General features: G+C 41.4%; 2 protein-coding genes and 2 non-coding genes across 4 annotated transcripts; 3 read left to right on the top strand and 1 right to left on the bottom strand.

The window, feature by feature from the left end:
- The first annotated feature begins 1077 nt into the window (after positions 1-1077).
- Positions 1078-11969, top strand: TSR1 (TSR1 ribosome maturation factor). Its single transcript, XM_030296759.2, has 15 exons — positions 1078-1201; positions 1379-1482; positions 1807-2026; positions 2143-2277; positions 2912-3333; positions 4349-4508; positions 5180-5334; positions 5593-5789; positions 6442-6604; positions 6947-7057; positions 7768-7900; positions 9239-9355; positions 9773-9913; positions 10018-10092; positions 10222-11969. Exons 1-15 carry the CDS (start codon positions 1105-1107, stop codon positions 10398-10400), a joined length of 2409 nt encoding a protein of 802 aa, XP_030152619.1. The 5' UTR covers positions 1078-1104; the 3' UTR covers positions 10401-11969.
- On the top strand, positions 7200-7289 carry LOC115501916. Its single transcript, XR_003964967.1, has one exon. It is a non-coding gene; the product is annotated as a small nucleolar RNA SNORD91 family (small nucleolar RNA).
- On the top strand, positions 8038-8132 carry LOC115501915. The gene has a single exon (XR_003964966.1). It is a non-coding gene; the product is annotated as a small nucleolar RNA SNORD91 family (small nucleolar RNA).
- SRR (serine racemase) lies at positions 10721-27009 on the bottom strand. The gene is made up of 8 exons (XM_030296762.1): positions 26859-27009; positions 16435-16606; positions 14266-14392; positions 13968-14071; positions 12456-12575; positions 12258-12332; positions 11299-11508; positions 10721-10955 (listed from the first exon to the last, which is right to left on the bottom strand). The coding sequence occupies exons 2-8, from the start codon at positions 16600-16602 to the stop codon at positions 10740-10742; spliced, it is 1020 nt and encodes a 339-aa protein (XP_030152622.1). The 5' UTR covers positions 16603-16606; positions 26859-27009; the 3' UTR covers positions 10721-10739.
- Positions 27010-27065: the final 56 nt, after the last annotated feature.

A 27065-nucleotide genomic window follows, 5' to 3' on the forward strand; every position in this document is an offset into this window, starting at 1 on the left:
CCGGCCCCTTCCCACAGTCGGGGGCGGGAGGGTGGGGTGCGCTCAGCGACGGGGGGGTCGGGGCGGGGGTGAGGCTGCGCGCGCCCGGGGGCGGTGGGCCCCCGGGCGCGCGCCTAGCTCGCCGCTGTCATGGCAACGCGCCCGCTCCCGCCCCGAGGGCGCGAACCCTCATTGTGAGCTCCCGCAGCCAGTTCTGCGCCGCACTGCGCGCGGTAGCTGGCGCGCCCTGGACCCCGTGGCTGAGGGAAAGTCACTCGCACCGGAGCTGGCCTCAACCCAGCTAGACGCTCCCTGATTTCTACCCACTCGTTTTCCCGACGGGAAGGGCCGGGCCATTCGCTCCTCGAGTCTGGCTCTCTAGGAAACTAGCGTTAGTCTCCTGGCTGAAAGGCCAGAGCTCCATCATTCCTCTAAATCCCCCTGCCAGCCGGTGGCCCTCAGTTGCAAGACTTGTGGGAAGAGGAGCTGGAGCACAGTCACCCCGAGATTGAAGAGGCTGAGTTGCCTGTGAGGGCTCGCCTGTCAAGACCAGTTCTCCCTGTCTGGTACCGTCCTGCCTTCAGCTCTGTTGGAGCGGGGGGCGCGGGTTGGGATAACGGTGATCAGCGGGAACTTGTACGGAGCCTTCCACGCGATTTTCCTTCTAGACCTCAGCAGCCCATAAGAGGAAGAAAGGATTGCTCAAAGTGGTAACACCTGCTGCTGCAAACTGAGGAGCGGCGTGCACAAATCTAGGTGACAGGAAGGGCTTAGCCCTTTTCCACACGAATGGAAAAACTTCAACAGCTGCCTAAGGTGATGCAACTAGATAGCGCAAAAAATGAAAATACAGGTAGCAAAAAAAGCCCTCCGGGGCTGAGAGGCTAAACCTCGAGTCTACATCCAGCTTTTTAAACCCCCCAGCCGTAGACCGCCGCGTGGGAAAAGTTTACTCCGCGGTTTTGCTGAGACGCCGGAGTCTTATTTCTGAGCCTGGTTGGAAGGACTCTCGCGAGAGGACGCGGTGAGCCCCGCCCCGCCACTGGGAGGGAGGGGCAAGGAGGGGGCCGGAAGCGCTCCGTCCGGCCCGGAAGTAGTGCTGACTAGGTACACGTGAGCGGCGGCATGGCGGCCCACCGTTCTGGCCCTCTTAAGCAGCAGAATAAAGCTCATAAAGGCGGGCGGCATCGGGGTCGGGGATCCGCGCAGCGGGACGGCAAGGGTGAGAAGATAGGGTTGGAGGAAGAAGAGTTATTTTAGATGTTAGCTGCTTTTCTTTGTGTGCAGACAGTTCCTATCTCCGGCCTGGACCGCGCGCAAAAGGCTCTAAGATGGGCGGAGAGGGTCCCCTTTCTGGACTCTCTGGTACCTTGCATAAGAGCCCTTTTTAATCTTCTAGGCCGTCTAGCACTGAAGGTCCTAAGCAGGAAAGTGAGAAAAGAGCTCAGCAGAGTAGACCAGAGGCATCGCGCCAGCCAGCTCCGAAAGCAGAAGAAGGAGGCGGTGAGAGGAGCAGGGATTGGGGAGTGGTGTGGTTTCACAGCTGTTCTAGGCGGTAATGCCTCGAACTGAAAAATGTGACCCTGGGAAGGGGCCGGGGATGGAAAAATAATTCTCGGGCACATGTCAGTCATGCAGATCTAGATTCATGCTAGGACATTCTTTGTTTTGGTGCAGGCTTCTGCCCACTCTCCCGGCCTACGTGCCTTTTACAAGAAAGATGCGGTGGACTGGGAGTGGGGAGTGGGGGGTGAGGAAGGGGCGTCCATGCTATGGGAAATACAATACTGAAATGAAGTACTGAAACATTGATCTTTCTATTCTCAGGTTCTGGCAGAGAAAAGACAGCTGGGCAGCAAGGATGGTCCTCCTCATCAGGTGCTGGTAGTGCCTCTGCATGACAGGATTTCCTTGCCGGAGGCCTTTAGGCTGCTTCAGGATAAGGACACTGGAACAGTACACTTGAATGAGTGGGGAAGCACCCATAGCTTTGTGCTGTTATGCCCCCGCTTGAAACATCGGTGGTATTTCACATCTGCAAGGCCAGGTTGGAGCATACAACAGTGTTTTCTATTGTTGTATTCTGAGTAGTAGTAATATTCTTTTAGTATGATGTGCTGGTGCCAAACACCTCTTCCCACTAACTTTGTCTTTTATCTCCAGGGGATCTGCACGCTGTGTTAGACATGGCTAAAGTGGCGGATACCATCCTTTTTCTCCTTGATCCACTAGAAGGCTGGGACAGCACTGGGGATTACTGCCTTTCCTGCCTTTTTGCCCAGGGCCTTCCTACCTATAGTAAGTGAGTTAGGAGTATTAGAGGTAAGGGGGGGAAGTGAATTAGCATTTATTATGCATCTATAATTTTCCAGGCACTCTGTCTGACACTTGATACAGGAATACAACTGGTGGGTTGTATTTGGCTGGTGGCGAGTTGTACATCTATGGCTTAAGTTGGTCCATCATTTAGAAATTATCTATCAAGCTGCTTTTTATTTCTGGGCTACTCTTTGCCCAGAGGAAGAAGAGTATGAACTTTGGTTTCACTATGAAAAATTTTTTTTTTTTTTTTTAATTTTTTTTTTCAACGTTTATTTATTTTTGGGACAGAGAGAGAGCATGAACGGGGGAGGGGCAGAGAGAGAGGGAGACACAGAATCGGAAACAGGCTCCAGGCTCTGAGCCATCAGCCCAGAGCCCGACGCGGGGCTCGAACTCACGGACTGCGAGATCGTGACCTGGCTGAAGTCGGACGCTTAACTGACTGTGCCACCCAGGCGCCCCTCACTATGAAAATTTTTTAGGGTAGTTGAGTGTTCAGTTTCTCAGTGATCTCTGGTCTCACAACTGAACTGTTAGCTTGTTTGTGAACTACGGTGGGGATTTACACGTGGTAAAGTAAGTAACAAAGCCCTTTCTCTCTTGCTCACAGCACTAGCTGTCCAGGGGATTTCTGGCCTCCCACCAAGGAAACAAATAGATACCAGAAAGAAGCTAAGTAAAGCAGTGGAAAAGCGCTTTCCTGATGACAAACTTCTCCTGTTAGACACACAACAGGAGGCACAGATGCTGCTCAGGCAGTTGGCTAACCAAAAGCAACGACATCTTGCCTTTCGAGATCGACGGGCCTACATGTTTGCTCATGCTGCTGACTTTGTGCCTAGTGAAGAAAATAACTTGGTGGGCACCTTGAAAATCTCAGGCTATATTCGTGGACAGACTCTGAATGTAAATAGCTTGCTGCATATCATTGGACAGGGTGATTTCCAGATGAAACAGATAGATGCTCCTATAGACCCTTTCCTTTTAAATCCTAGAGTGGTCAAATCACAGAACTCTGGAGCTGCAATGGAGGTAAGAGTGATGTTCTTAAAAACTATGTATTGTAGGGGTGCGTGGGTGGCTCAGTCGCTTAAGCATCTGACTCTTGATTTCGGCTCAGCTCACGATCTCACGATTTGTGAGCTCGAGCCCTGTGTCAGGCTCAACGCTGATGGCACAGAGCCAGCTTGGGATTTTCTCTCTCTCCCTCTATCTTTGCCCCTTCCCCACTCGTTCTCTCTCTCTCTCTCTCCTTCCCTCTCTCTCTCTCTGTCTCAAAATAAGTAAACGTTAAATGTTTTTTAAACGACTTGTAGATTTATGTGTAAACTGGTGTAGGATGTGAATAACATCAGAGGAGGTAGTCTGCACTCTTAGACAACTATACTAGCCTCTGGAGGTGACTGCTAGTTTGAAGTAAGACAGTAGTCAACTGAATATGTTGATATCCTGTATTCAGCACTTTATAGGTACCTCACATAGCAATTGGCTTTGAGTGTATAAAAGACACAAGATGCAGTCTCTTTCCTTGGACAGCCTAATTACGTCAGAAAAAATGGCAAACATCAAAGATTGAAAAAGTGTGGTTGAGGGATAGAGACCTGCTGTGTAAGTTGAGAAAGTAGACTAGCAAGCTTCACAGAAGAGCTCAGACTTGAGCCAGGCGTTGAGATGGATGAATATGACTTATGAGATGAAGAGAGATGAAACTGTCGAAGAAGATAGAGACAACATGAATTTAGTCCCAGGGATAGATCAGATGGTTTCTTTGAAGAAATCAGCTTGATGGGAGTAAGGTAGGTAATAAATGTGTAGGAGTGAGAGCAGATGATGAAAGGCCTCAAAAGCAAGTAGAGGTATGGACTTAAAATGCTAGGAAATTGAAATGGTTGAAAGATTTGACCAGTTGGGCTCACTGTTTCATTCTGTTTTTATTTTATTTTATTTATTTATTTTGAGGACTGTGTTATTTCTGAATCTTTCTGGTTACCATGTTAGATTTAGTAGATTTTGGGTAACGTTTGGTGTCAACTATTCTGGCTTTCAGATTTGTGCTATGGATGCTGTGGTTGATATGGAGGAAGACCTTAAGGTCCTAATGAAGGCAGACCCTGAAAGACAAGAATCTTTGCAAACAGAGGTTATCCCAGATCCAATGGAGGGGGAGCAAACCTGGCCCACAGAGGAGGAACTGAATGAGGCAAATGGTTGGTATTGGCAAACTTGTTTGTATTTCATATGGCCTAGAATTGTGCATTTTCTCTAGCTGCTCACAGGGTAGGGTGGGATGAGATGTATTTGGAGGTTAGTTTTCCCCTCTATCTCTAAAGGCTGTATGTTTGCACCAAGCAAACATTGGACATAGCTTTGCTCCATTTTTCAAAATTACTTGTGTTGTTGTTTTCTCATAAACAGATAAACAACTTTGATTTGTTGCAAAGCTTATTGGGCTGTGTAAGTGTCGCTAGTTCTGAGGCAGCTGAATTAAATTTGGAAGTAGTCTGTTCTACTCATAGTGTCTGCTAGAGTTTCTGGTGTTGATAGCAATGTCTGGTATTATCTTGCCTAGGTGAGAATACGGGAGTAATAGGGGAAAGGTGTGTATGTGTACGTATGTATATACACGTGTGTGGGTATATATAAGTATATGTATGTATATACTTTTTTAAGAGAGTGCGCAAGAGGGGTGGAGGGGAAAAGGGAGAGAGAGAGAAACTTAGGCAGTCTCTATGTTCAGTGCTGAACCTGACGCAGGGCTCAATCTCACAACCCTGGGATCATGACCTGAGCCAAAATCAAGAGTCAGATGCTCACCTGACTGAGCCACCCAGGTTCCCAGAGGTATATAATTTAACTTAACTCATTTGGGCTTCTACAGACTGCTTGAAGGAAAGTTCCAAGGTGGTAAAGAAGGTTCCCAAAGGGACATCCAGTTACCAAGCTGAATGGATTTTGGATGAGGATGGTGAAAGTGGTGGGGAAGATGAATATGATGATACAGAACATGAGGATTTTATTGAAGAGGAATCTCAGGTAAAGATATGAATCCTTAGGCCACTTCTGCGTACAGCCCCAAATGCAAGGCAAAGTGCAATCCTGACCTTGAGGGTTGTGTGTGATCAGTTTCCTAGGAATGACTTAGAGCTGCCAGAAGTGAGACTTTCTTTTATAACTTAATCTCTATTAGAATTGATACTGATTTTGACTAGGTGCATAGTAAAACTAATTTACTTATAGTTTAATCGTCTTTAGGGTAGAGACGGGTGTGAAACTGTAATCTTTATTCTATAGGATGAGAGCAGTGAAAAGGAAGAGGAGGAAGAATGTGAAACTATGACTATAGGAGAGTCTGTGCATGATGATCTGTATGATGAGAATGTGGATGAAGAGGCTGAAGAAAAAATGTTGGAGAAATATAAACAAGAAAGACTGCAAGAGATGTTTCCAGATGAAGTAGATACCCCCCGTGACGTGGCTGCAAGAATTCGGTTAGTCAACAAGTCTAAAATCAGTGTTTTTATTTAAAATTCATGTGGCTCAGAAGTGTGTCAGTGTGATAAAAAAAAAACACAACACATTGTCCCCGTTTCTGAAGGGCTAACATTCTATATGGGAAGGTAAGACATACATACAGAAACAGTAATATGTAATCAAGTTCCAGACTGTGTGGTGCAGACTAACAATGTCACAGTACTTTAACGAAGGGGAAATACTAAGGTTAATCGGCAAGTGCTTCCTATAGGAGCTAATACTGAAAGTATAAAACATTTTGGAGATTTGAGGGAGTTTGGGCAAGAATAAAAACGTGAAGACGTAGATGATGTCTTCCCTGGAGATGAATCTGATTAAAGCCAGAGGGTTTACATTGGATATTAGGGATGTAATATTTTTGTCAAGGACCTTGTTTGCCAGGTTAAAGAGCCACTCTAAGTACTTTGTCCTTTGTCAGTGAGGGGCTGGGGTTTGGTTCTGAAATACTTGTTATGAGTTGTTTTGGAGTGTGGTTTTAGGCTGTTAGATTATTTTGAGAGATACTGGGAGAATTTTTTTACGTTAGAGTCTTAGCCATTTTAGAAGTGACTTGAGTGAAAAAGTAGCACCATATAAATTTGACTATTTTTTAAAATCTTCTTTATCTAGATTTCAGAAATACAGAGGCCTCAAGAGCTTCCGGACATCTCCATGGGATCCTAAGGAAAACCTTCCTCAAGATTATGCTCGGATCTTTCAGTTTCAGAACTTTACTAGTACTAGGAAACGCATTTTTAAAGAAATTGAAGAAAAAGAGGTCGAAGGAGCTGAGGTATCTGCCTTACTTTGTCCATCCCTGTAATTTGCTGTTTGCCAAGGTGCCCTCTCCTTTATTCCTTCTCTTGGCATGAGTACCTTATTTAGTTTTGTGCTGCCCATAGTTGAATTAGAGGAGCCACTGAGTCACTGGTGAGAGTGATATTGAGAACAAAGAGGTATCAGATGTTAACTGAAAAGTTTAATCTGGGTAGTTGAGGCATCTGTGAAAGGCAGTTTTAAAGGGTGAGGATGGGCTTTAGGGTAGTTTAAGAGACTTCTAACATATTTGGAGAAATGCTTCATCATTGTCGAGACCTTAAGGGTAAATGATTATTTTCTACTTTCTTTTTGGCAGGTTGGCTGGTATGTCACGCTTCATGTCTCTGAAGTCCCTATCTCAGTGATTGAATACTTTAAGCGAGGGGCACCCTTGATTGTATTTTCTTTACTACCTCATGAACAGAAGGTGAGTTAGTATTTTGTGGGAAATGGGGACTTAAGAAACTTTCCAACCAGTTTTGTATGATAGTCTGAAATTTTATGTGACCGACATTTTACTCATTGGGATGTAAACAATCTGCCTTAGGATGAAGAATCAGAGAATATGATGGTGAAGTCAATGATGGTGTTACACAACATGTCTGAACCTGTCTGAAGCATCTCAGTGATGCACTCTGTGTTCTGAGACTTCTCTGTCAGATTAGATTTTAACCAAGGGTTGGCAGCCTTAAGTGGGGGGTGGGGGGGGGTGCGGGAAGGAGTGGTTGGGCCACGCGTAGGTCTCTTTCTTGATGGCCAGTACTCGTGTGTATTGCGTGTATGCGAGAGCTCTGGCCTTTGGTCAGTGGAAGAGTTTGGGAGGTAACTGTCTTGAATGAGTAGTTTTGAGGTGTGTGGTGAGTTGAGTGACTTGAAGGCACTGCGTTTGTGGCAGATGTTGAGCTTCTGCATTGTTAGACACGGGAAGGTTAGCTAACACAGAAGGCTGCGTGAAAGCCCCAAAAACCAGCCTATATGTAACTTGAATGCCAGTTGTTGGTAAAGGTAAAAGGTAAATCTTATTTACTGTAAATGAGTATTAGAGCGAATTTGGATCTGCTAGTTTAGTTTGTCTTCTTTCAGTTTAGGCTGCTCTATTCCAGATAGGAAGGTCTGTTTTTCTCATGTGGTTCCCAGATGTCAGTACTGAATATGGTGGTGAGCCGGCACCCTGGCAACACTGAGCCTGTGAAAGCTAAGGAGGAGCTGATCTTCCACTGTGGGTTCAGGCGCTTCCGAGCCTCACCTTTGTTCTCTCAGCACACTGCAGGTAAAGCAGTGGGGAAGCTTCTGGGTTCTTGTCCATCTTAATGTCTTTTGGGGGACTATTGATTTTTAGTGCGGGTGTGTAGAATACACAATTTGAAACTCTGGGTTTCTGGGTTAAGGGTATTTTCACTACTCTGGTCTAGGAGCCAATGATGTTTTTATTCACAATGTCTGAACCTGTCTGAAGCATCCCAGTGATGCAACCTCTGTGTGGTGCTGAGGCTTCTCTGCCATGAGTATTTGTTCCAAAGTGGTTTTGAATGGGAGTTGGTGGCTCTATAAAATGGTGTCACAAAGTGTAGAACCCTTGGCATCTGATGGCCGGTGGCAGTGTGGGTGAAGGATAGGGGTGGCCCACAGTTGGGTAAAACAAGTACGTGGCTTCTGAGATGTTGGGATAAGATGTTGAAGAGTGGTGACCAGGGACACTTTTATGGCAAAAATGATTGGACTCCTATACATTAGGAGTGGGAAGATGTTTGGAGGCTTCTGAACATTACCACACACACTCAGCTTTCAGCAGTGGCTGGAGGAAGATGATGAAGGCAGTATTAATGGGTACTCTGGATAATTTCTGTTCTTACTAGCCATGTGTTAATTAGCTATGCTATCTAAATGAGGAATTATGTTCTCTTTCCCTTAAAATATTTTATTTCTCTGTAAATTCAGTATTAAGCAGGAGGGAGAGTTTCGTTGAAGATAAAAGCAGAAGCTCAGGTAGTCCTCAAGATCAGAGATCAGCTAAGTATGGCCCTTAGGCCAGATCTGCCCCACTGCTTGTTTTTGTTAAATAAAATTTTGTTGGAACACAATTGTGGGTTGTTGGGTTTTTTTTTTTCCTTCTTTTTTCCCCCTTTTTTCTCATGTGTTGTCTGTGGCTGTTTTTTTTTTGCTATAGTGGCATAGCTGAGTAGTAGTTGGAACAGAAAGACTGTGTGGCCATAGGCCTAAAATACTATGTTGCCCTTTATAGAAAATATTTGCCAATTCTTGCTCATGACTACAGGCTTTTGATTTAGTGGAGGTATTTTCTGTAAAGCATTGCTTCCCAAACAAGGTAGGGATAATGAGTGTCAGAATCACCTGGAGAACTTTTTCAAACCCCAAATATAGTCCAAGCTCCAAGATTTTGCCTCCCTGTTGAAAAATCACTGTGAAGGACTGAGTTGTATCTCACAGTTGTATTGAGGTAGGAAAATATTTTGAGAACTAGTGGGGCAAAGAAACATAAGTTGCCTTAGATTTGAGTTGCAATGATACAGCTTTTCACAGTCTTCTGGATTACCTATGGCTTCTCAAAATGTTTTTACTTTTTATTTTTTAACTCTTATTATGGCAGCGGATAAACATAAATTTCAGAGATTCCTGACTGCTGATGTGGCCTTGGTAGCGACAGTATATGGCCCAATCACGTTTCCTCCTGCATCTGTACTGCTTTTTAAACAGAATAGCAATGGTAAGTTAAGTTCACAGAGGTGAACAGACCTGTAGGTCCTTAATAGGTTTAAAACTATTTCCTGTATTTAGATTTGAGAGTCATATGGTATGAAGAACGTAATAATAGTTTTCAAAATACCCCAATCTCAGCCTCAGACTGGGTCTGAGACAAGGATGACAAACGGAACTTTATCTTGCTTATAAACCATAGCCAGTTGATAGGTGCTGCTCAGACTGCTGTATTTAGGATAGGTTCTCACAACAGGCGTAGAGGGAATATCATTTAATGATCTTTGCATGGACCCAGGAGGGCAGCATAATATATCCTTACTTTAAGGTTTCTCTAAAAAGATCTTGTTTGGGTCTTTAAGTGGACGGGGGCAATCAGTGAAGGCTTTGGCTTGTAGACTCCTGTTGCTCTGCTTTTGCCCCATAGGAATGCACAGCCTCATTGCCACAGGCCATCTGTTGTCAGTGGATCCAGACAGAATGGTCATCAAGAGAGTTGTTTTGAGTGGTCATCCTTTCAAAATTTTTACTAAGATGGCAGTAGTGCGCTACATGTTCTTCAACAGAGGTGGGTGTGAAGGATGGGATCAGATTGCCTTTGTGGGGTGAGGGTTGAGTTTACCCTTTGTGGGTACATGTTTCATCTTGGTCTTCTCTTTGTTTCTTTCTAAGAGGATGTGTTGTGGTTTAAACCAGTGGAACTGAGAACAAAGTGGGGCCGCAGGGGACACATCAAGGAGCCTTTAGGTAAGAGAATGTGGGATTTGGTACCTTGTCTAGGTTTCTCCAGTGCTACTAAATGACTGTTGGGTTAGAAGACTACTGCTTTAACGTTTTCTATTTTAATTTGACCAACTTGCTCTGTTTTCTTTCTAGGTACTCATGGCCACATGAAGTGCAGTTTTGATGGGAAGCTAAAATCTCAGGACACAGTACTGATGAACCTCTATAAACGAGTTTTCCCCAAATGGACTTATGATCCATATGTACCAGAACCAGTACCATGGATGAAAAGTGAGATCTCTTCAACAGTGCCTGAGGTGGATATGGAGTAATGGATTCACTGGGATTCTGTCTCATTGCTGCTAGTTAGCACTCTAGGGATGGGATCCTACAGGTTGTAATTGGACAAAGTTTGTTTTCTACTTTAGCCTAGAGGTCTGCTGCCAGTTTTGGCAAAAGGCTTTTCTTGGCCCTGATAAGGTGTCACAGTAAACTATGGATGTTTTTCTCTTGCTACTTACTTAGTAAACAAAACAAAACTATTACTGAAACATCCACTTTCCAGTAGGATTTTGAAAGCTGTTTAAGAGGGGAAGATAGGGAGTTAAAGTAAACAGGAAACAAAATTTCCAAGTATCTCAAGACACTGAATCCCATCTCTTTTGCATAAACTAAACAGAAACAGATTGATAAGGAGCTGGCCTTTCAGCCTGCTTCACCCAAGTTAGGGAGGTTAAGTCTACATTTCCGCCACTGAGTACAATACAAATGTTCTTCACTTCTGGGGAAACTGTTTGAAAATGCTGAGACAGCACAGCGGCCACTCCAACACCAGCTGTAGGTTCAATAAGCAGTTTCATCCTCTCCCACACCAGCTGGGTTGCATACTGTTGGTATGAAAAGGAGTAAGAATTAGTGAAATGGGAGAAGGAGAAAGAGCCTCGTTGGTTGGCCTTTACAGTTAAAGGCCAGATGGGGTTATATGCCCAATCTGAATTTTCTTCTTGGCCATATGTATATGCTTGCCAGGGAAGGGCAGGGCTTTTTTCCCATCCTTACTCTGCTTCTGTTGAGAGGATTGTCTAATACATCTGGGGTACCCTCCCACATGTCATGAAGTCATCTAGTCAAGTCCCCAGGGAGTCAGTTTCTACTTAAAACAGGAGAAGATTCTTTTGCCTAAGAAGTTGATCCATTGTTTTGTATTTTCCTTTTCTATTGGAGCCTCACCTTAATTTCATCCTCTGTGACCGTGAAGACATCATCCACGAGGTCCCTTATAATAGGCCAGGTGTTTAAGCCAATGCTGGACTTGACACCATCTGCTATGGTTTCTGGAGGATAGGGATTGGGGGTCAGTTCCCCTTTCAGCTTGGACTGGTAGCAGTCATCTGCATTCAAGGGTTCAGCAGCATATACCTTCACACTAGGTCTCAGAGCCTGGGAAGAGGAATATTAGATATTTTACAACTAGCCACAGCATTTTGCTTTGCATGCGTGCAGTAAAATAGGCAACATAGGTAACACATTTCTGTTAAGTAAGAGCCTTTCCTTTGATTGATGTAATGAAAATAGACCTTTAAGCATTTTAAATTGTATCCCTAATACTGGCCTTAAGTTGCTTAGATCATATCTGGTTCCATTGATAACTTGGGGAAAGAGTAGCCCCTGGATAGTGGGTTGTTGAGGTGGAATTCAGGGAAAGGACTATGAGGGTGTCACTCATTGTAACTGCTTTTGTGCTGTCCAGTTGTTATGGATTAAGAACAAAGTAGTGAGGCAGAGAAGAGCCTTCCATTTCAAGTGCCAAGGGATGATGGGAAGGAATAGCAATTGGGAGGAATGTTGAACCAAGTGTCCATAGTGTAGTATGATGTAAAATAAAATTTGCTATGCCTGAAGTGGGGAGTCCTCCAGAAGCTATTTTCTTTCTTTTTTTTTTTTTTGAAGCTATTTTTCTTTTTTATTTTTTTAAGGTTTATTTATTTTTGAGAGACAGAGACAGAGCGTGAGCAGGGAGGGCAGTGGGAGAGGGAGACACAGAATCTGAAGCAGACTCCAGGCTCTAAACTGTCAGCATAGAGCCCAGTGTGGGGTTCAAACTCATGAACTGTAAGATCATGACCTGAGCAGAAGTTGGATGTTGAACCAACTGAGCACCGAGGCACCCCCAGAAGCTGTTTTCTTACCTTAACTGTAATTGCTATTCCAGCAACCATTCCTCCTCCTCCTACAGGAACCACCAGTGCATCTATCAAGGGTATCTTTAGTGAAAAGAATGTAAAGTATAAATAGGTCTATCAATAACCAGTTTTATATATACGTAAAATAGACTACAGCCAGATATCAGCTTTACCAGTGGTTAAACAAGAATTAACAGCTCTCACCTGGTTTAGCACTTCCATGGCAATCGTCCCTTGCCCAGCTATCACTGCAGGCTCCTGGTTGGGATGTACCATGATGCCTTCTGTTTCTTCCAAAATTCTTCTTGTAACATTTTCTCTGGACTGAAAGAGTACATTAATGTAGCTCACTCCATTTATACTGAATAGACTTCCCAACAAGTTAGATTCAGTCATTTAACATTTTATTGGCCATCCTTATTTCAGACTATTTTTGGGCACTGGGGATATAACCGTGAACAAAATGATCATTGTGCTCAGTGGATTTATGTTCCAATATGGTGGGAAGGGGTGCATATAAGTAAATATATGGTATGCCTAACTGCTATGGAGAAAAGTAAGTTTGTTTTCGATAGGGTGCTCAGGAAGGGCCTCTAGTCATGTGACATTTTAATAGGTTTGAACAAGTCTTGTGAATCTCCAGAATATTCCAGGAAGAGAGTAATCGCAAGTGCAAAGACTACAAAACAGAAGTGCTTGGCTTTTCTGAGAAAAGGCTAATAAGTTAGTTTGGTTGGTGTGGAGTGTTTGGGGGACAGTAATAGTGGGAGATGATGTCAGATATGATTGGAATGGGCCATTTCATCCAGGTGTTAGATAATTGTGTGAATTTTGGTTACTGCTGTGTGTGAGAGAAACCACTGGAGGATTTTCAGCTGACAAGAGACAAGTTCTAACTTATTAAATGGATAGTTCTGCTTGGTCTCTAGAAGACAGACTAGTGGGGCAAGGGTGGAAGAAGTAGAGAAACCAGTTAGGATACTGTATCTAGTTGAGAACTGATGTTGGTTTGAATCAGGGTGTTGATGGTAGAGGCTGTTAGAAGTAGTTGGATAATGGAAATGATTTGAAAGTAGGACTAAGATTTGGATGTAGGGTGCGGGAGAGTTCTCAAAGATGACTTCATTTACTTTGAACACCTAGAAGGATACAAGTTGTCATTTATTGAGATAGAGAAGACTGGAAGAGGAGCAGTTTTGGAGAGGAAGTTCAGGAATTTTTTTTTTTTTTAATGTTTATTTTTGAGAGTGAGAGAGCGAACAGGGGAGGGACAGAGAGAGGGAGACGGGAGACAAGGAATCCCAAGCAGGCTCCTCGCTGTCAGCACAGAGCAGGGGTCAAACTCATGAACCACGAGATCACTTGAGCCGAAATCAAGAGTCAGACACTTAACTGACTGAGCCACCCAGCTTCCCCAGGAGTTTGGTTTCAGAGTACATTTGAGATGCCTATTAAGACATTCTGAGTGGGAATATCAGGTAATTGTTGGATATACAAGTCTGGGTTAAGGGCAAAGATCAGGACTGGATTTAAGAGTATAAGTGATATTTTAAACTCGGAGATTAATGATGTCACCTGAGTGAGTATAGAGAAAAAGTTGGGCATGTTAACATTGAGAGATGAAGAGGAAACATAGGAGACAGAATAGCCAGTAAGCTAGGGTGAGAAGTTTCATTTGACAGTCAAGGTGACACTGAGCACTGCCCTCTTCTTTACCTCATCACTGTGTTCACTGTATACTATGGAGGCTCCGTAGGCTTGTATTGCCAATTTTTTACAGTTGGGAGCTGTTTGGGGCACCACAATGTAAGCAGGAATCCCTGGGAGAGAGAACCATGTTTAGTTAGTACAAATCAGAATTTAGAATAGAAACTTCTGTCAGTTTGCTTATATAATCAGATAGGAACTTGGAAATATCCTTCCCACAATTATCACCAATCTCACTGGGAGTAAGAATACTTTTCCACTCTTATCTGATGATCCTACCCAGTACCCTGAGAAGTTAATCAAATACCTTCCAATTTGGCAGCATAAGCAAGAGCCTGGCCATGGTTTCCACTGCTGTGAGTAACCACAGCTTTGGGCTTCTCTTCTGAGGTGGCAGGAATCAAGCCTTTGATTGCATTAAGGGCACCACGAATCTGGAAAAGGATGGTGAATCCATGGATTTGATGGAAAAGTTTCTTTTTAAAACACCAAAGAGCTTTCATGAGTTTTCTTTTCCTAACACCACACATCCATTCCATCACGAAATCTCACTGATTCTACCTCAGAAGTATCTCATGTGTCTTTGCCACTACCTTGGTGAAGCTTCATTTCTCAACTTGCATTGTATCAAACCTCAACTGATCCTCCAAGGCTCATTCTCTAATATTTCCACTAGATTATGAAATTGTCCTTTTTAAAATTAGTTTTTTGTTTTTTTGTTTTTAATTTTCAGAGAGCTTGAACAGGTGAGAGGGGCAAGGGAGAGGGGGCGGACAGAGAATTCCAGGCAGGCTCCACACCTAGCACTGAGCCCGATGAGCGTCTCGATCCCATGACCCTGGAATCATGACATGAGCTGAGATCAGGAGTCGTTGAGCAACTGATTGAGCCACCCAGGTGCCTCTGAAAGTGACCTTTTAAAAACAAATGTTACCTTTTTTCATTGACTGGCTATTTTGTAAGAAGTACAGATTCCTTGGAAGTTGTGGTCTTTCTAAAACATATTTCCTGCTTTCGTCACTGTTCTAGCCATCCTAAATTGCTTCCAGTTTCCCTCCTACCAGGTTAGCTCATACCCCCGTACCTCTCAGCATGCTGGTACCCCTAAGTCTAGTTCTTTTCCTTCATTCCTTGATCTGGCTAAAAGTGCTCACCTGTAAGACTTGGGTCAAACAGCATTTGGTTCAACTTCCTTGATCTCCCAGGCAGAATCAGGCATTTCAATCCATGGCGTTTGATTTGTATCTGTCTTACATTACTTGTCATTAACCTGTTTGTTGACTAGCTTGTCTTCCCTTGTAAGTGTGGATAATAGCACAAGACCTACTGTATATATGTGTGTATGTGTATATATATGTTCCTAGTAAGTGAAAATAAGTGTTTGATGTCTAATGAATAAAAAATAAAACCATAGCAAAAGCAAAGGGCAAAAGAGAATAGTGTTTTTGTTTAACATAAAAGTGCTCATTAATGGGTGGGGAAAAAGGTCCTAAAGCTACCACTTAATGGGTATTCATACCTGTCAGGCATAGGGCTAAATGCGGCTTTCAGATTTTTACCTGAAAGGATCTTAAAGAAGCTCAACTGTCAGAAATTATACTAGCGAATCAACACAGAAGTTTAACTTTTTAAAAAAATTTTTTTAAGTTTTTAAAAATTTAATCTCTACACCCATGGGGCTCAATCTCACAACCCCCAAATCGAGGTAGTTGCATGCTCTTCTGACTGAGCCAGCCAGATGCCCCCAAAAGTCTATCTTTTATGCAAAGGGAAGGCTCTGACATATTTTATAGAAAAAGATCTTATTGTGTGAAGGTTTAGCCTGGTTTAGATCTTTTATATTCACAATAAGGTATCAAGGAATAACAAGCTGACACACAGCGAATGCCTAAACTAGGTTATATACACAGTGATCACACTTGCCCATTTTGCCTTGCAATAATCCAGGTTAATGTCTGTTGTCTGGGTTTAATCCCGAGTTACCCCTTCTCAAATATGCTCTAGTTTGGACAGTAAAATATACGATCACCCCAATTATAAGAAAATTTGAGATTGGGGAGCCTGGGTGGCTCAGTCGGTTAAGCATCTGACTTTGGCTCAGGTCATGATCTCTGGATATGTGGGTTCAAGCCCCACATGGGACTTGGTGCTGACAGTTTAGAGCCTGGAGCCTGCTTCGGATTCTGTGTCTCCCTCTCTTTCTGCCCCTCCCCTGGTCATGCTCTGTCTTTCTTCTCTCTCAAAAATAAACATTAAAAAAAATAAAGAAAATTTGAGATTAAGTAAATGTTCAAGTGGCTTGTCAACACTGATGCTAAGTAACCAGGACTTGATCAAAGGAAAATTTCTACAACCCTTTTTCTTCAGCTATAAAAATAGTTCTACCTGTTTTACAGGGTGGTCAGGAGGATCAAATAAATGTATATGCAAAAGGGGTTTGAGAAGATAATGATACACTAGCAAAAGGGATTGTTACCTTAAAAGATCCAGTTTTCTGGAAGAGTTCACATTTGAAGAAAAGATTGCGCCCTGTTACTTGATTCAAAATGAAGCTTGTTAGCACTGGTGTGAGGTGGATAAAATCTTGAATGTTGACACGAGCTTTCTCAACATCAGCAAAGGAGATGCAGTACTGAGCACACATGGTTCTGAAATCCAGGAATCAAAAAGAGGTTAAAGCCTGAGACTGTGTTTAATGAGAAGATTTTGAAAATGGCTTACAGACCCATAGAATGTGTAACAGCAAGAGTGAACCATAGTGTAAACCATGGACTTTGGGTGGTAATGATGGGTAATACAGGTTCAATTGTAACACCACCACTCTGGTGGGGATGTTGGTAATGGGGGGGAGGGGCTCTGCTTTTGTGGGGGACATGGGATATATAGGAAGTCTCTAATTTCCCATCAATCTTGCTGTGAACCTTAAATTACTCTTAAAAAAATCTCAAAAAGAGGGAGGAAAAAAGAAAATGTACAACCCAGGAAAATATACCTGGGGCCTGTGATGTTAATGGAACTGTTTCCAGTACTGGGGCTCCAGAATCTCTATAGAAAACTTGTCTTGAAGCTGACTTACTTTCTTTTATTTTTTAAAAATATTTTTCTACATTATCTGACTTTATTTATTTTTAATTATTTTTAGTTTATTTTTTAATTTACATCCAAGTTAGTTAGTGCGATAATGATTTCAGGAGTAGATTCCAGTGATTCATCCCCTATGTATAATACCCAGTGCTCATCCCAACAAGTGTCTTCCTTAATACCTCTTACCCACTTAGCCCTTCCCTCCACCCATAGCCCTCAGTTTGTTCTCTATATTTAAGAGTGTCTTATGTTTTGTCCCCCTCCCTGTTTTTATATTATTTTTGTGTTCACCGGTTTTGTATTTTAAGTTCCTCATATGAGTGAAGTGATACGATATTTCTCTTTCTCTAATTTCACTTAGCATAATACCTTCTAGTTCCATCCACGTAGTTGCAAATGGCATTGAAGCTGACTTTCTTAGTAAATGTGTTAAGGTTTTATTTATTTTTGTTCTGTTGTTTTCTGGTGAAGCTTTATAGAAAATAATTGGTGGTGATTTTTGAAGGGTTAAAGCTCACCCCTCATACACACCATCCGTTTCTTGGCACTGTCATTGGTCTCTACATTTTCATAATTGTGAAGTTTGAATGAACTGTGTTCAAAATGCTATAAATTTTTATTTAAAAAATATTTAAGAAGGAGAAAAGTTGCTTGCAATCTTACCATTTTGATAAATTATGTTCATTTTCCAACTCCTGTTTTTTCAATATACATACATTATATGACAGCTAAAAGCATAGATAACATTTTGTTTACCCCTATTCCAGTTGGCTCAATTTCTTTAAAGTTTCTTTAGTTACTGTTTTCAATAACTTATGCTTCCATTTTTCACTATTTTTATTGTAGCATTTAAACATGAAGTTTCTTTTTATTTTTCCTTATTAACAAAAGCAATGCATGTTCAGTGTAAAAAACAGAATTTGATCTGTTTCCTCCTCAAAGACAATTGCTATCTAACTTCTGAGATTTATCTTTCCAGGCCCACACACCTATACAAACAAAACTTTTTTGACAGATTTGATAACTTGCCTTTTCTTTTTCACTTTCTTTTTTTTTAATGTTCATTTATTTGAGAGAGTGAGTGGGGAGGGGCAGAGAGAGGGGGAGAGAGAAACCAAAGCAGGCTCCGTGATGTCAGTGCAGAGCCTGATGCAGGCACGAACCGTAAGATGATGACCTGAGCTGAAACCAAGAGTCCAGATAGATATTTAACCAACTGAGCCACCCAGGTGCCCCTCTTTTTTCTATTCTTTTTTTTTTTTTTTTTAAGATTTTATTTTTAACCTCTATACCCAGCGTGGGCCTTGAATTCATGATCCTGAAATCAAAAGTCCTATGCCCTGAGCCAGCCAGATGCCCCTAGCTTGCTTTTTCTGAGACAATATGTGAATCTTTGCTTATCAATAGATATACAACATTTTAGATGGCTACTTCTTTTCACATAAATACCATAGTTAAAGTTTTTTTGATGGGGGGGGAATCTATATTAATGTAACAAAGAGACCCGTTGCAAGATCTTTTTGTCTGTATTTGTGTTTTGGGTAAATTGTGCCAAATGTATTTTGCATCAAAAGGCATGCACACTTATAAGACATTTGATACCCATTGCCAAACTGACTTCCAGAGGAGTTGTAGATTATATCAGTTTACATTCCCAACAGCAGTTTCTAAGGAATGCCCTTCTTCCTTCACCCAGTTGTGTCATTTTTAATCTGTCAATTTTTAAAATTTATTTTTGGGGGAGAGAGAAAGCAGGGGAGGGGCAGAGAGAAAGGGAGACAGAGAATCCTAAGCAGGCACCATGCTGTCAGCACAGAGCCCTGCACATGGCTCAAACCCACAAACCGTGACAGCTGAAATCAAGAGCTGGACACTTAATCGACTGAGCCACCAAGGTGCCCCTTAGTCTGTCAATTTAATGAAATATGTCTAGTAGTTTGAATTTATATTTGTTAGTGATTGAACACTTTTTCTGTATATATTTATTGGCTACATTCTCTTGTGACCCTAACACACCACTTACCCAATCAGTTTCCTCTGAAATGCCATGTTTATCAAAGATTAAATTTCTATTAACACTTGGGAGCTTTCCTGGACTTTGTATTTTGTTCCACTAATCAGACTGCCAATTCTTTTTCCAGTTCACTGTATTAATACGTTCTTCCATGATTATGCCAAAATGTATTGGCTTTTCTGGTTAAACCTCTGACCTTTTTTTTTTTTAATATTTATTTATTTTGGGGAGATAGCATGTGAGGGGGAGGGGCAGAGGGAGAAGAGAACAGAAGATCTGAAGCAGGCTCTGCGCTGACAGCAGGGAGTCCAATGCGGGGCTTGAACCCATGAACTGTGAGATCATGATCTGAGCCAAAGTCAGATGTTTAACTGACTGAGCCACCCAGGCACCCCAAACCTCTGACTCTTGATTTCAGCTCAGGTCATGGAGATAGAGCCCCCAGTTGGGGGCCCTAAGTAGACAGCACAAAGCTTGCTTGGGATTCTCTCCCCCTCTCTCTGCCCCTCCCCTGCTTGTGCACATGTGGGCTCTTTCCCTCTCAAAGAAAAAAAAAAATGTATTGGCTTTTCTCACACATTTCTTCCATAAACTTTCAAAATCCTTTATCAAGGTTGCCAGAAAATCCAGTTTAAGATATACAAATGAAGGGTACCTGAATGGCTCAGTCGCTTAAGCGACCAACTCTTGATTTGGGCTTGGGTAATGATCTCACAGTTTTAGTTTGAGCCCTGCATTAGGCTCTGCACTGACAGGGTAGAGCCTGCTTGGGATTCTGTCTCCCTCGCTCTCTGCCCCTCCCTCACTCGCACATGCTGTCTCAAAAATAAACATTTTTTAAGAATATGCAAGTGAAGTGGGGGCATAATTGACATTTAAAAATACTGAGTCTTGGGGTGCTGGGTGGCTCAGTGGGTTAAGTGTCTGACTTTGGCTCAAGTCATGATCTCACGGTTCGTGGGTTCTAGCCCTGTGTCAGGCTCAGTGCTGTTGGCTTGGAGCCTGGAGCGTGCTTCAGATTCTATGTCTCCCTCTCTCTCTGCCCCTCCCTCACTCATGCTCTGTCTCTTTCAAAAATAAATAAATACTAAAAAAAAATTTTTAAATAAAAATACTGAGTCTTCCTATCCATGAGCATGGGTGTCCTTCAATTTAGTAAAGCCTTTGTTTTAGGTTTCTAAGTAAGATTTTCATTATTTATGTCCTGTGTGGATCTGATTAAATTTATGCTTAAGTAGAAAATATTTTTGTTGCTTTGAAATAAGGTATCTTTTAATATTTTTTTGATTGCTTGCTGATGATATATATGAAAGGTAATAATTTCTGTATATTTATCATGTAATAGGATACTTAGATTACCTTGTTAGATATAATAGTTTTATAGTTTATTCTCCAAACGACCATGCTATCTGTAAATAAAGATGATTTGTCTTTGCCTTATAAGCATACCTCTGGTAACTTTTTCAGTAACTTCACAGCTAATTGGTTTATCTGGATTTGCTGCTTTCTCCTGAATGTCAGTAATTTATATTTTTGGGGGGGGGAAATCATCTAATTTAAAATTTCAAATGGGTTAGTATAACGTTGAACATATTAATATTTCTAAGCATTTTTCCTATCTGGTATTCATTTATTCATCCAATCAAATATTGAGCACCTCTCTGTGTCAGATATTTGATCTGGGGATACAGTGTTAGAAAAATAGACTTGTCATTGCTCTTAAAATTTATAATCTAGTGGAGAGATATTTACAAATATTGATAGGTGGTATTAGGGAAGTGTGTTATGATAGGATACTACTATAATGGGAAGTTATATAGATCAAGGATGAAGGAGATTAAGGAAGGTCCTGTATGGAGAAGTGAAATTTAAGTTATGACCCATAAGGTGAATGGGCAGAGTAGAGGGAAAAGTGTCTCAGGTGGAGGGAATATGTGTGAAGGCTTCAAGGAGGGAAATAACTTGGCATATTCCAGAAACTAAAAGAAGGCCAATGTATCTGAAAATAGTGATCAAAGGGGAGTGTGATAAGAAAGAAAGAGTGAAGGTGGCAAGGTCTACATCGTAAGTGACCATGGCTCATGGATTTTTTTCTGAAGAGCAACAGAATGCCTTTGGATAATTCTGAGCAGGTAAGTGACATGTCAGAATTTGTATTTTCAGAAATTCACTCTGGCTCCATTGTGGTGAATGAAAAGGAAAGAAAGAAGATTGGAATCAGTCCATTTAGGAAGTACTGTTGTCTACATGAAAATCCACAGGTGCTTGGATGGTGCAAGTGAGGGTAGAAAAAATAATCATTCAAGATGTATTTTGGAAAGACAAATCTGATTTTAAAATGGGAAAAGGACTTGAATGGACATTTCTCCAAAGAAGATATAGAAATGGCCACAAGCACATGAAAAGTTGCTCAACATCACTAATCACTAGGGAAATTCAGATGAAAACCACAATGAGATACCACCTTACACCTATTAGGATGATTACTATTAAAATACAAACAAGTATTGGGCAGGATATGGAGACACTGGAGCTTTAGTGTACTGTTGCTGTTCGTGGAAATATAAAATGGTGCAGCTGCTATGAAAAACAGTATGGTAGTTACTCAAAAAGTTAAACATAGAATTACCATATGATCCAGCAATTCCTCTTCTGGGTATATACCCAAAAGAATTCAAAGAGTGTTTCAAAGACGTATTTGTATACCTATGTTAGGAGCAGTAGGATTCATAATAGTCAAAAGGTGGGAGCAACCTAAGTATCTATCAACAGATGAATGAGTAAACAACATGTGGCATATACATACAATGGAATATCATTCAGCCTTAAAAAGGAAGGAAATTCTGACATGTTACATGGATGAATTTTGGGATATTATGCTAAGTGAAATAAGCCAGTCACAAACAAATACATGATTACATTTATATGAGGTACCTAGAGTAGTCAGATGCACAGAAACTAAAATGGTGGTCGCCAGAGGCTGGGGGGAATTGGAAGTTGTTAAATGGATATAGTTTCAATTTTGCAAGATAAAAAGAGTTCTGGAGATTGGTTGCACAACAATGTCAATGCACTTAACACTACTGAACTGTACACTTAAAAATGGTTACGATGGTATATTTCATGTAATGTGTACTTTACCACAATTAAAAAAAAAACCACACACACACACACAAAAGAGATACATTTTGGAGATTATAATTAGGACTCTTGGTTGCAAGTCACAGAATCCCAATATGAATTGGCTTAGGCACAAGGTGGAGGTGACAGCATTTACTGGCTCACGGAATCCAAGAAGAGTTGAAACATGGGAAGGGCAGGAATATGGAGCTTCAGGAACAACTGGAACCAGAGACTTGAGATTTTTCCAGGACTTTCTCATTGTTTCTCACGTCTGCTGTTTTCTGCATGTTGGCTTCATTCTTTTTCATTGCAGACCAGCTGGTTCCACATGGCAGGACATTTGGCTGCTGACAGCTCCTGTGTTTTACATTTTATGGTTTCCACACTGGAAAGGGATTTTTTCCTTAGTTTCAGTTCAAAAATTCTGGGTAAGGATTCTGATTGCCACATCTTGGCCCAGGACCAGCAGTCAAGGATGTGAAGTCATTTAAGATAATACCATGCAACAGTCAGAAGTATTTACGGAAACATGAAGAAGAAACAATGATTTCTATGACACAGTATCAATTATGCACATTTAAGACATGCACATGAAACTATACTATTCAAAGATACATGTATATCCAAAGACATATATCAAACACATTAGACTGGCTACCTAAGAAGGGAGGGAAGGAACATAAGTAACTGGTTTGAAGGGAAAAAAGATAAAATGAGAAAGGACTTGTTGATGACAAGGTGGACGAATAGCATGATTGCCTCAAATCTCTGCACCTGAGGGAAAAATAGCAAATGAAATAAGAAAAAAAGGAAAGACAAAAAGAAAAGGTACTTCCAAGTGAGAATGGGGGGGGGGCACTTTTCAAGAGAAAAGGTGAGAATGTTGGGGTAATTAATTCCATAGCTGTCCACTGCAGAGATAAAAGAGACATGTCCTGATATTGGATTAAATGTGGGGAGTGGGGGAGGGGTAGGTATTAAGGGTAACTCCTGGGTTTTGACTTAGATGATGGCATAATTTACTGATATGACTGGTGAAGAAACAATCCCGATATCAAGAGTTGCATGCTCTACCGACTGAGTCAGCCAGATGCTCCTGAAGTGTGTCTATTTTTTTTTAAGTTTATTTATTTATTTTGAGAGAGTGAGAGAGAGAGAACAAGGAGCAGAGAGGGAACAGAGAGAGGGAGAGAGAGAGAATCTCAAGCAGGCTTTGCACTGTGAGCGAGAAGCCCGATGCAGGGCTTGAACTCACAAACTGTGAGATCATGACCTGAGCCAAAATCAAGAGTAGGACACTTAAACGACTGAGCCACACAGGCATCTGGGAATGTGTCTATTTTTAATGTCTGTTTTATTTCTGAAGAATGAGCTCTCCCATTTATTTATCAAGTGCTATTCTTTTTCTTTTATTAATCTCTGATTTCATCTTTATTTCTTCCATTTTCTACTCTTGTTTAATGCTTAGCATATTATTGTTCTTTAAAAATCTTAAGTTCTTAAAAGTTTTTATTTAAATGAAGTTTTTAATTTTAATTTCAGTGTAATTAACATAGCGTTATATTAGTTTCAGGTGTACAATATGGCGACTCAACAATTCTATACATTACTCAGTGCTCATCAGTATAAGTATACTCCTTAATCCTTCTTCATCACCTATTTCACCCATTCTCCCACCCACCTCCCCTCTAGTAACCATCAGTATGTTCTCTACAGTTATGAGTCTGCTTGGCCTCTTTTTTTTTTTTTTTTTTTTCCATTTGCTCATTAGTTTCTTGAATTCCACATATAAATGAAATCATGTTATTTGTCTTTCTCTGACTTATTTCATTTAGCCTTATACTCTCTAGCTCCAACTATGTTGTTGCAAATGGCAAGATTTCATTCTTTATGGCTGAATAATATTCTATTATGTATTTACACACATATACATACACATATATGTGTGTGTGTATACACACACACGCGCGCGCACACACACAATATCACATCTTTCTTCTCCATCTATCGATGGACACTTGAGCGGCTTCCACAGTTTGGTGATTGTAAGTAATGCTGCAATAAACACAGGGATGGTGCATGTATCCCTTTTGAATTAGTCTTTTTGTATTTTTTGGGTAAATACCCAGTAGGGCATTTCATGGATTGCATTCTTTTAAAATTAGTAAGGGGCGCCTGGGTAGCTCAGTTAAACGTCCAACTTCAGCACAGGTTGTGATCTTGCAGCTCAGGAGTTCCAGCCCCTCGTAGGGCTCTGTGCTGACAGCTCAGAGCCTGGAGCCTAATTCATATTCTGTTTCCCTCTCTCTCTCTCTCTCTCTCTCTCTCTGCCCCTCCCCTGCTCACATCCTGTGTCTCTCAAAAATAAGTAAACATTAAAAAACAATTTTAATTAGTAATAAAAGCACTCAGGCTATAAATTTTCCTCTGAGTACTGCTTTAATGATACATTTTGTTATGCAATATTTTCATTAATTTTAATTTTTAAAGAATCCACACTCTTAGCTTTATTTTTTTGACCTAGGAATTATTTAAAATTTATGTTTTAAGAAAATTCTAAGTAGCTAGAATTTTGCTTAATTTGTGATTATTTACTTCTAGTTTTACTACTTTGTGCTCAGCAAACGTGACCTGTAAAATTTTTGGTTTTAGAAATTGAATTCCTCCCTTTCCCATTATCCAAATGTTTTTTGTTTTTTGGATTACCCATATGTGACCAAATTCCTACTATAAGAATTAAAAATATAGAACTATAAAGATGTTTCAATCTCTCCCATTAAATCTACTCTCTTCTACAAAGACAACCACTATAATTAAAAAGTTTGGTTATGTATATAGTTCCATACCTTTTTTGGGTGTATTCATAGAGAAATATACATATGAAAAAAAATTTTTTTGCTGCAACCCGATAAAACCATACTCTATATATTGTTCTGCAACTAGCTTAAAAATTTTTTAAATTATACATCTTGCTGTTACATGTCAAATACATTTGAATTTTTTTTTTAATTTTTTTTTTCAAATTTTATTTATTTTTGGGACAGAGAGAGACAGAGCATGAACGGGGGAGGGGCAGAGAGAGAGGGAGACACAGAATCGGAAACAGGCTCCAGGCTCTGAGCCATCAGCCCAGAGCCCGACGCGGGGCTCGAACTCACGGACCGCGAGATCGTGACCTGGCTGAAGTCGGACGCTTAACCAACTGCGCCACCCAGGCGCCCCCACATTTGAATTTTTTAAACTCAGAAGCTTTCATTGTAATACAGGTCTAGCTATGATTGTTCATTTATTTTTACCTTGGTATTTCATGAATGCTTTAAATCTGAGGGCTAAATTTAAGTCTTAAATTCAAATTTTTTCATCAACTTAGTAAATTTTCTTCTATTATTTCTTTGATAACTGATCCTTCTCAGTCAGTTCCATTATGACCTTCCGGAACTTGTATTTATTATTAGTTTTCTGGATCCATTCTCCATGTCTTCTATTCTTGTTTCTCATAGTTTTATGTTATACTTCCCTCCTGAGTTGTGGTAAATTCTCTTGAGTTGTTTAAACTTTTGGCATATCTCCTCTGCGGTACACTGTTGCATTAATTTGGCAATCATGTTTTTCCTAAGAAAGCATTGTTCAGATTGGTTTTCCATTTTTTGAAAAAAATTGATGCAATGTCCTAACTCCAATGTTAAAATGGCTAGGTTTTAATATTTTTTTCTTATTTTGTTCCTGTTTTAAAGATTGCCATTTGCTCTGACCACTCAAATCAATTTCCTTCTTTTGAATCATTGAATCTCTTCACATATCTTTTACCTTTCTCCACCTGCTTAACCTTCTGGTGGCTAAATCTGTGTCACATAATAGGGACTGAATTAGTTCTATCAGAGATTGTTCAAATCTTTTAGGCCCAGTCTAAGGAATAAGAATGTGTAACTATTCTTTGATGGTGTAGAGGTCCAACAGACTGTGTGGGACTGGTAAAGAGCAACAGGTGGAGGGAGTTTCACCACAGTTCTGAATAGGGGCTCAGGAACAAGAAGTTAAAGTACCAGTCTTCTGATCCAGTTACATTTTAAAGATGAAAAAAACAAAACAAAAACCCCCAAAAACAAAAACAAAGCAAAACAACAACCACAACCACAGAACCAGGGAAGTCAGCTAATTCTCCCAAGAATCCACAATGATACAGAACTTCCCAAATCAACTTACAATACCTCGATTTACTTCCACACAATCCCTTCCCTCAGCAGAAGCCAACTATACTGTATTTTTAAAAAGTCAGGAGGAAAAAAAGAAAAAAAGTCAGGGGTCTCGGGGAGGTAGTCTGCCATAAAGGAAAAGACATAAATGAAAAGACTGATACTCTGGTAGCTAACCATTGTGTCACCCTGGGCAATTTGCTACGGTTCTCTAGGATTCAGTTTTCTCATCTACAAAAAAGGAGGGCGGGGTGCAGATAATAACTGCTCTTACAAGAGCTTAAGGTCCCCAAGTAAAAGACTGGGGCGCTAGTCCAGGCCTGTGGCGGGAGACCCTGGCCTAGGATGACTGGAGGCCGGATTGTGGGTGTCTCCGTCAGCCCAAAGTCCCAGTGTCCTCGATGGCCACCACAGCTGCAACAGCAGCCACTGCCACGAACGCCCGCCTGGCCTGGCCTGGTTTGGCCCGGTCTGGCCTCTCCTCACCTCACAGGCGCCGCGCTCCCAACTCCAGCCTCAGCTCACCTTCCCGACCACACCTCTGCGCACGCGCAGCGCCCGCCTCCCCAGCCCTCTGGAGTGGCTGAACTGGCGTTCAGAGCTTTTCCTCCCTGTGCGGCCACCGTCGTTAGGGGAGGAGGGCGGGAGGGGGCGGGGACACGGGTGGGAGGTGGGTAAGCGCGCGCACCGCCC

This window comes from Lynx canadensis, chromosome E1 (genome assembly GCF_007474595.2).
Source record: "Lynx canadensis isolate LIC74 chromosome E1, mLynCan4.pri.v2, whole genome shotgun sequence".
Classification (NCBI taxonomy): Eukaryota; Metazoa; Chordata; class Mammalia; order Carnivora; family Felidae; genus Lynx; species Lynx canadensis.

What these genes read in the sequence shown, in the direction of transcription:
- TSR1 (XM_030296759.2), top strand. Translation starts at nt 1,105, where the DNA reads ATGGCGGCCCACCGTTCTGGCCCTCTTAAGCAGCAGAATAAAGCTCAT. An exon ending in CGCGCAGCGGGACGGCAAGG is followed by an intron (nt 1,202 to 1,378) that starts GTGAGAAGATAG and finishes TTAATCTTCTAG; the next exon opens with GCCGTCTAGCACTGAAGGTC. An exon ending in TTTCACATCTGCAAGGCCAG is followed by an intron (nt 2,027 to 2,142) that starts GTTGGAGCATAC and finishes TTTTATCTCCAG; the next exon opens with GGGATCTGCACGCTGTGTTA.
- SRR (XM_030296762.1), bottom strand. Translation starts at nt 16,602, where the DNA reads ATGTGTGCTCAGTACTGCATCTCCTTTGCTGATGTTGAGAAAGCTCGT. An exon ending in TTATGCTGCCAAATTGGAAG is followed by an intron (nt 14,072 to 14,265) that starts GTATTTGATTAA and finishes TCTCTCTCCCAG; the next exon opens with GGATTCCTGCTTACATTGTG. An exon ending in TCACAGAGGATGAAATTAAG is followed by an intron (nt 10,956 to 11,298) that starts GTGAGGCTCCAA and finishes TCATACCAACAG; the next exon opens with TATGCAACCCAGCTGGTGTG.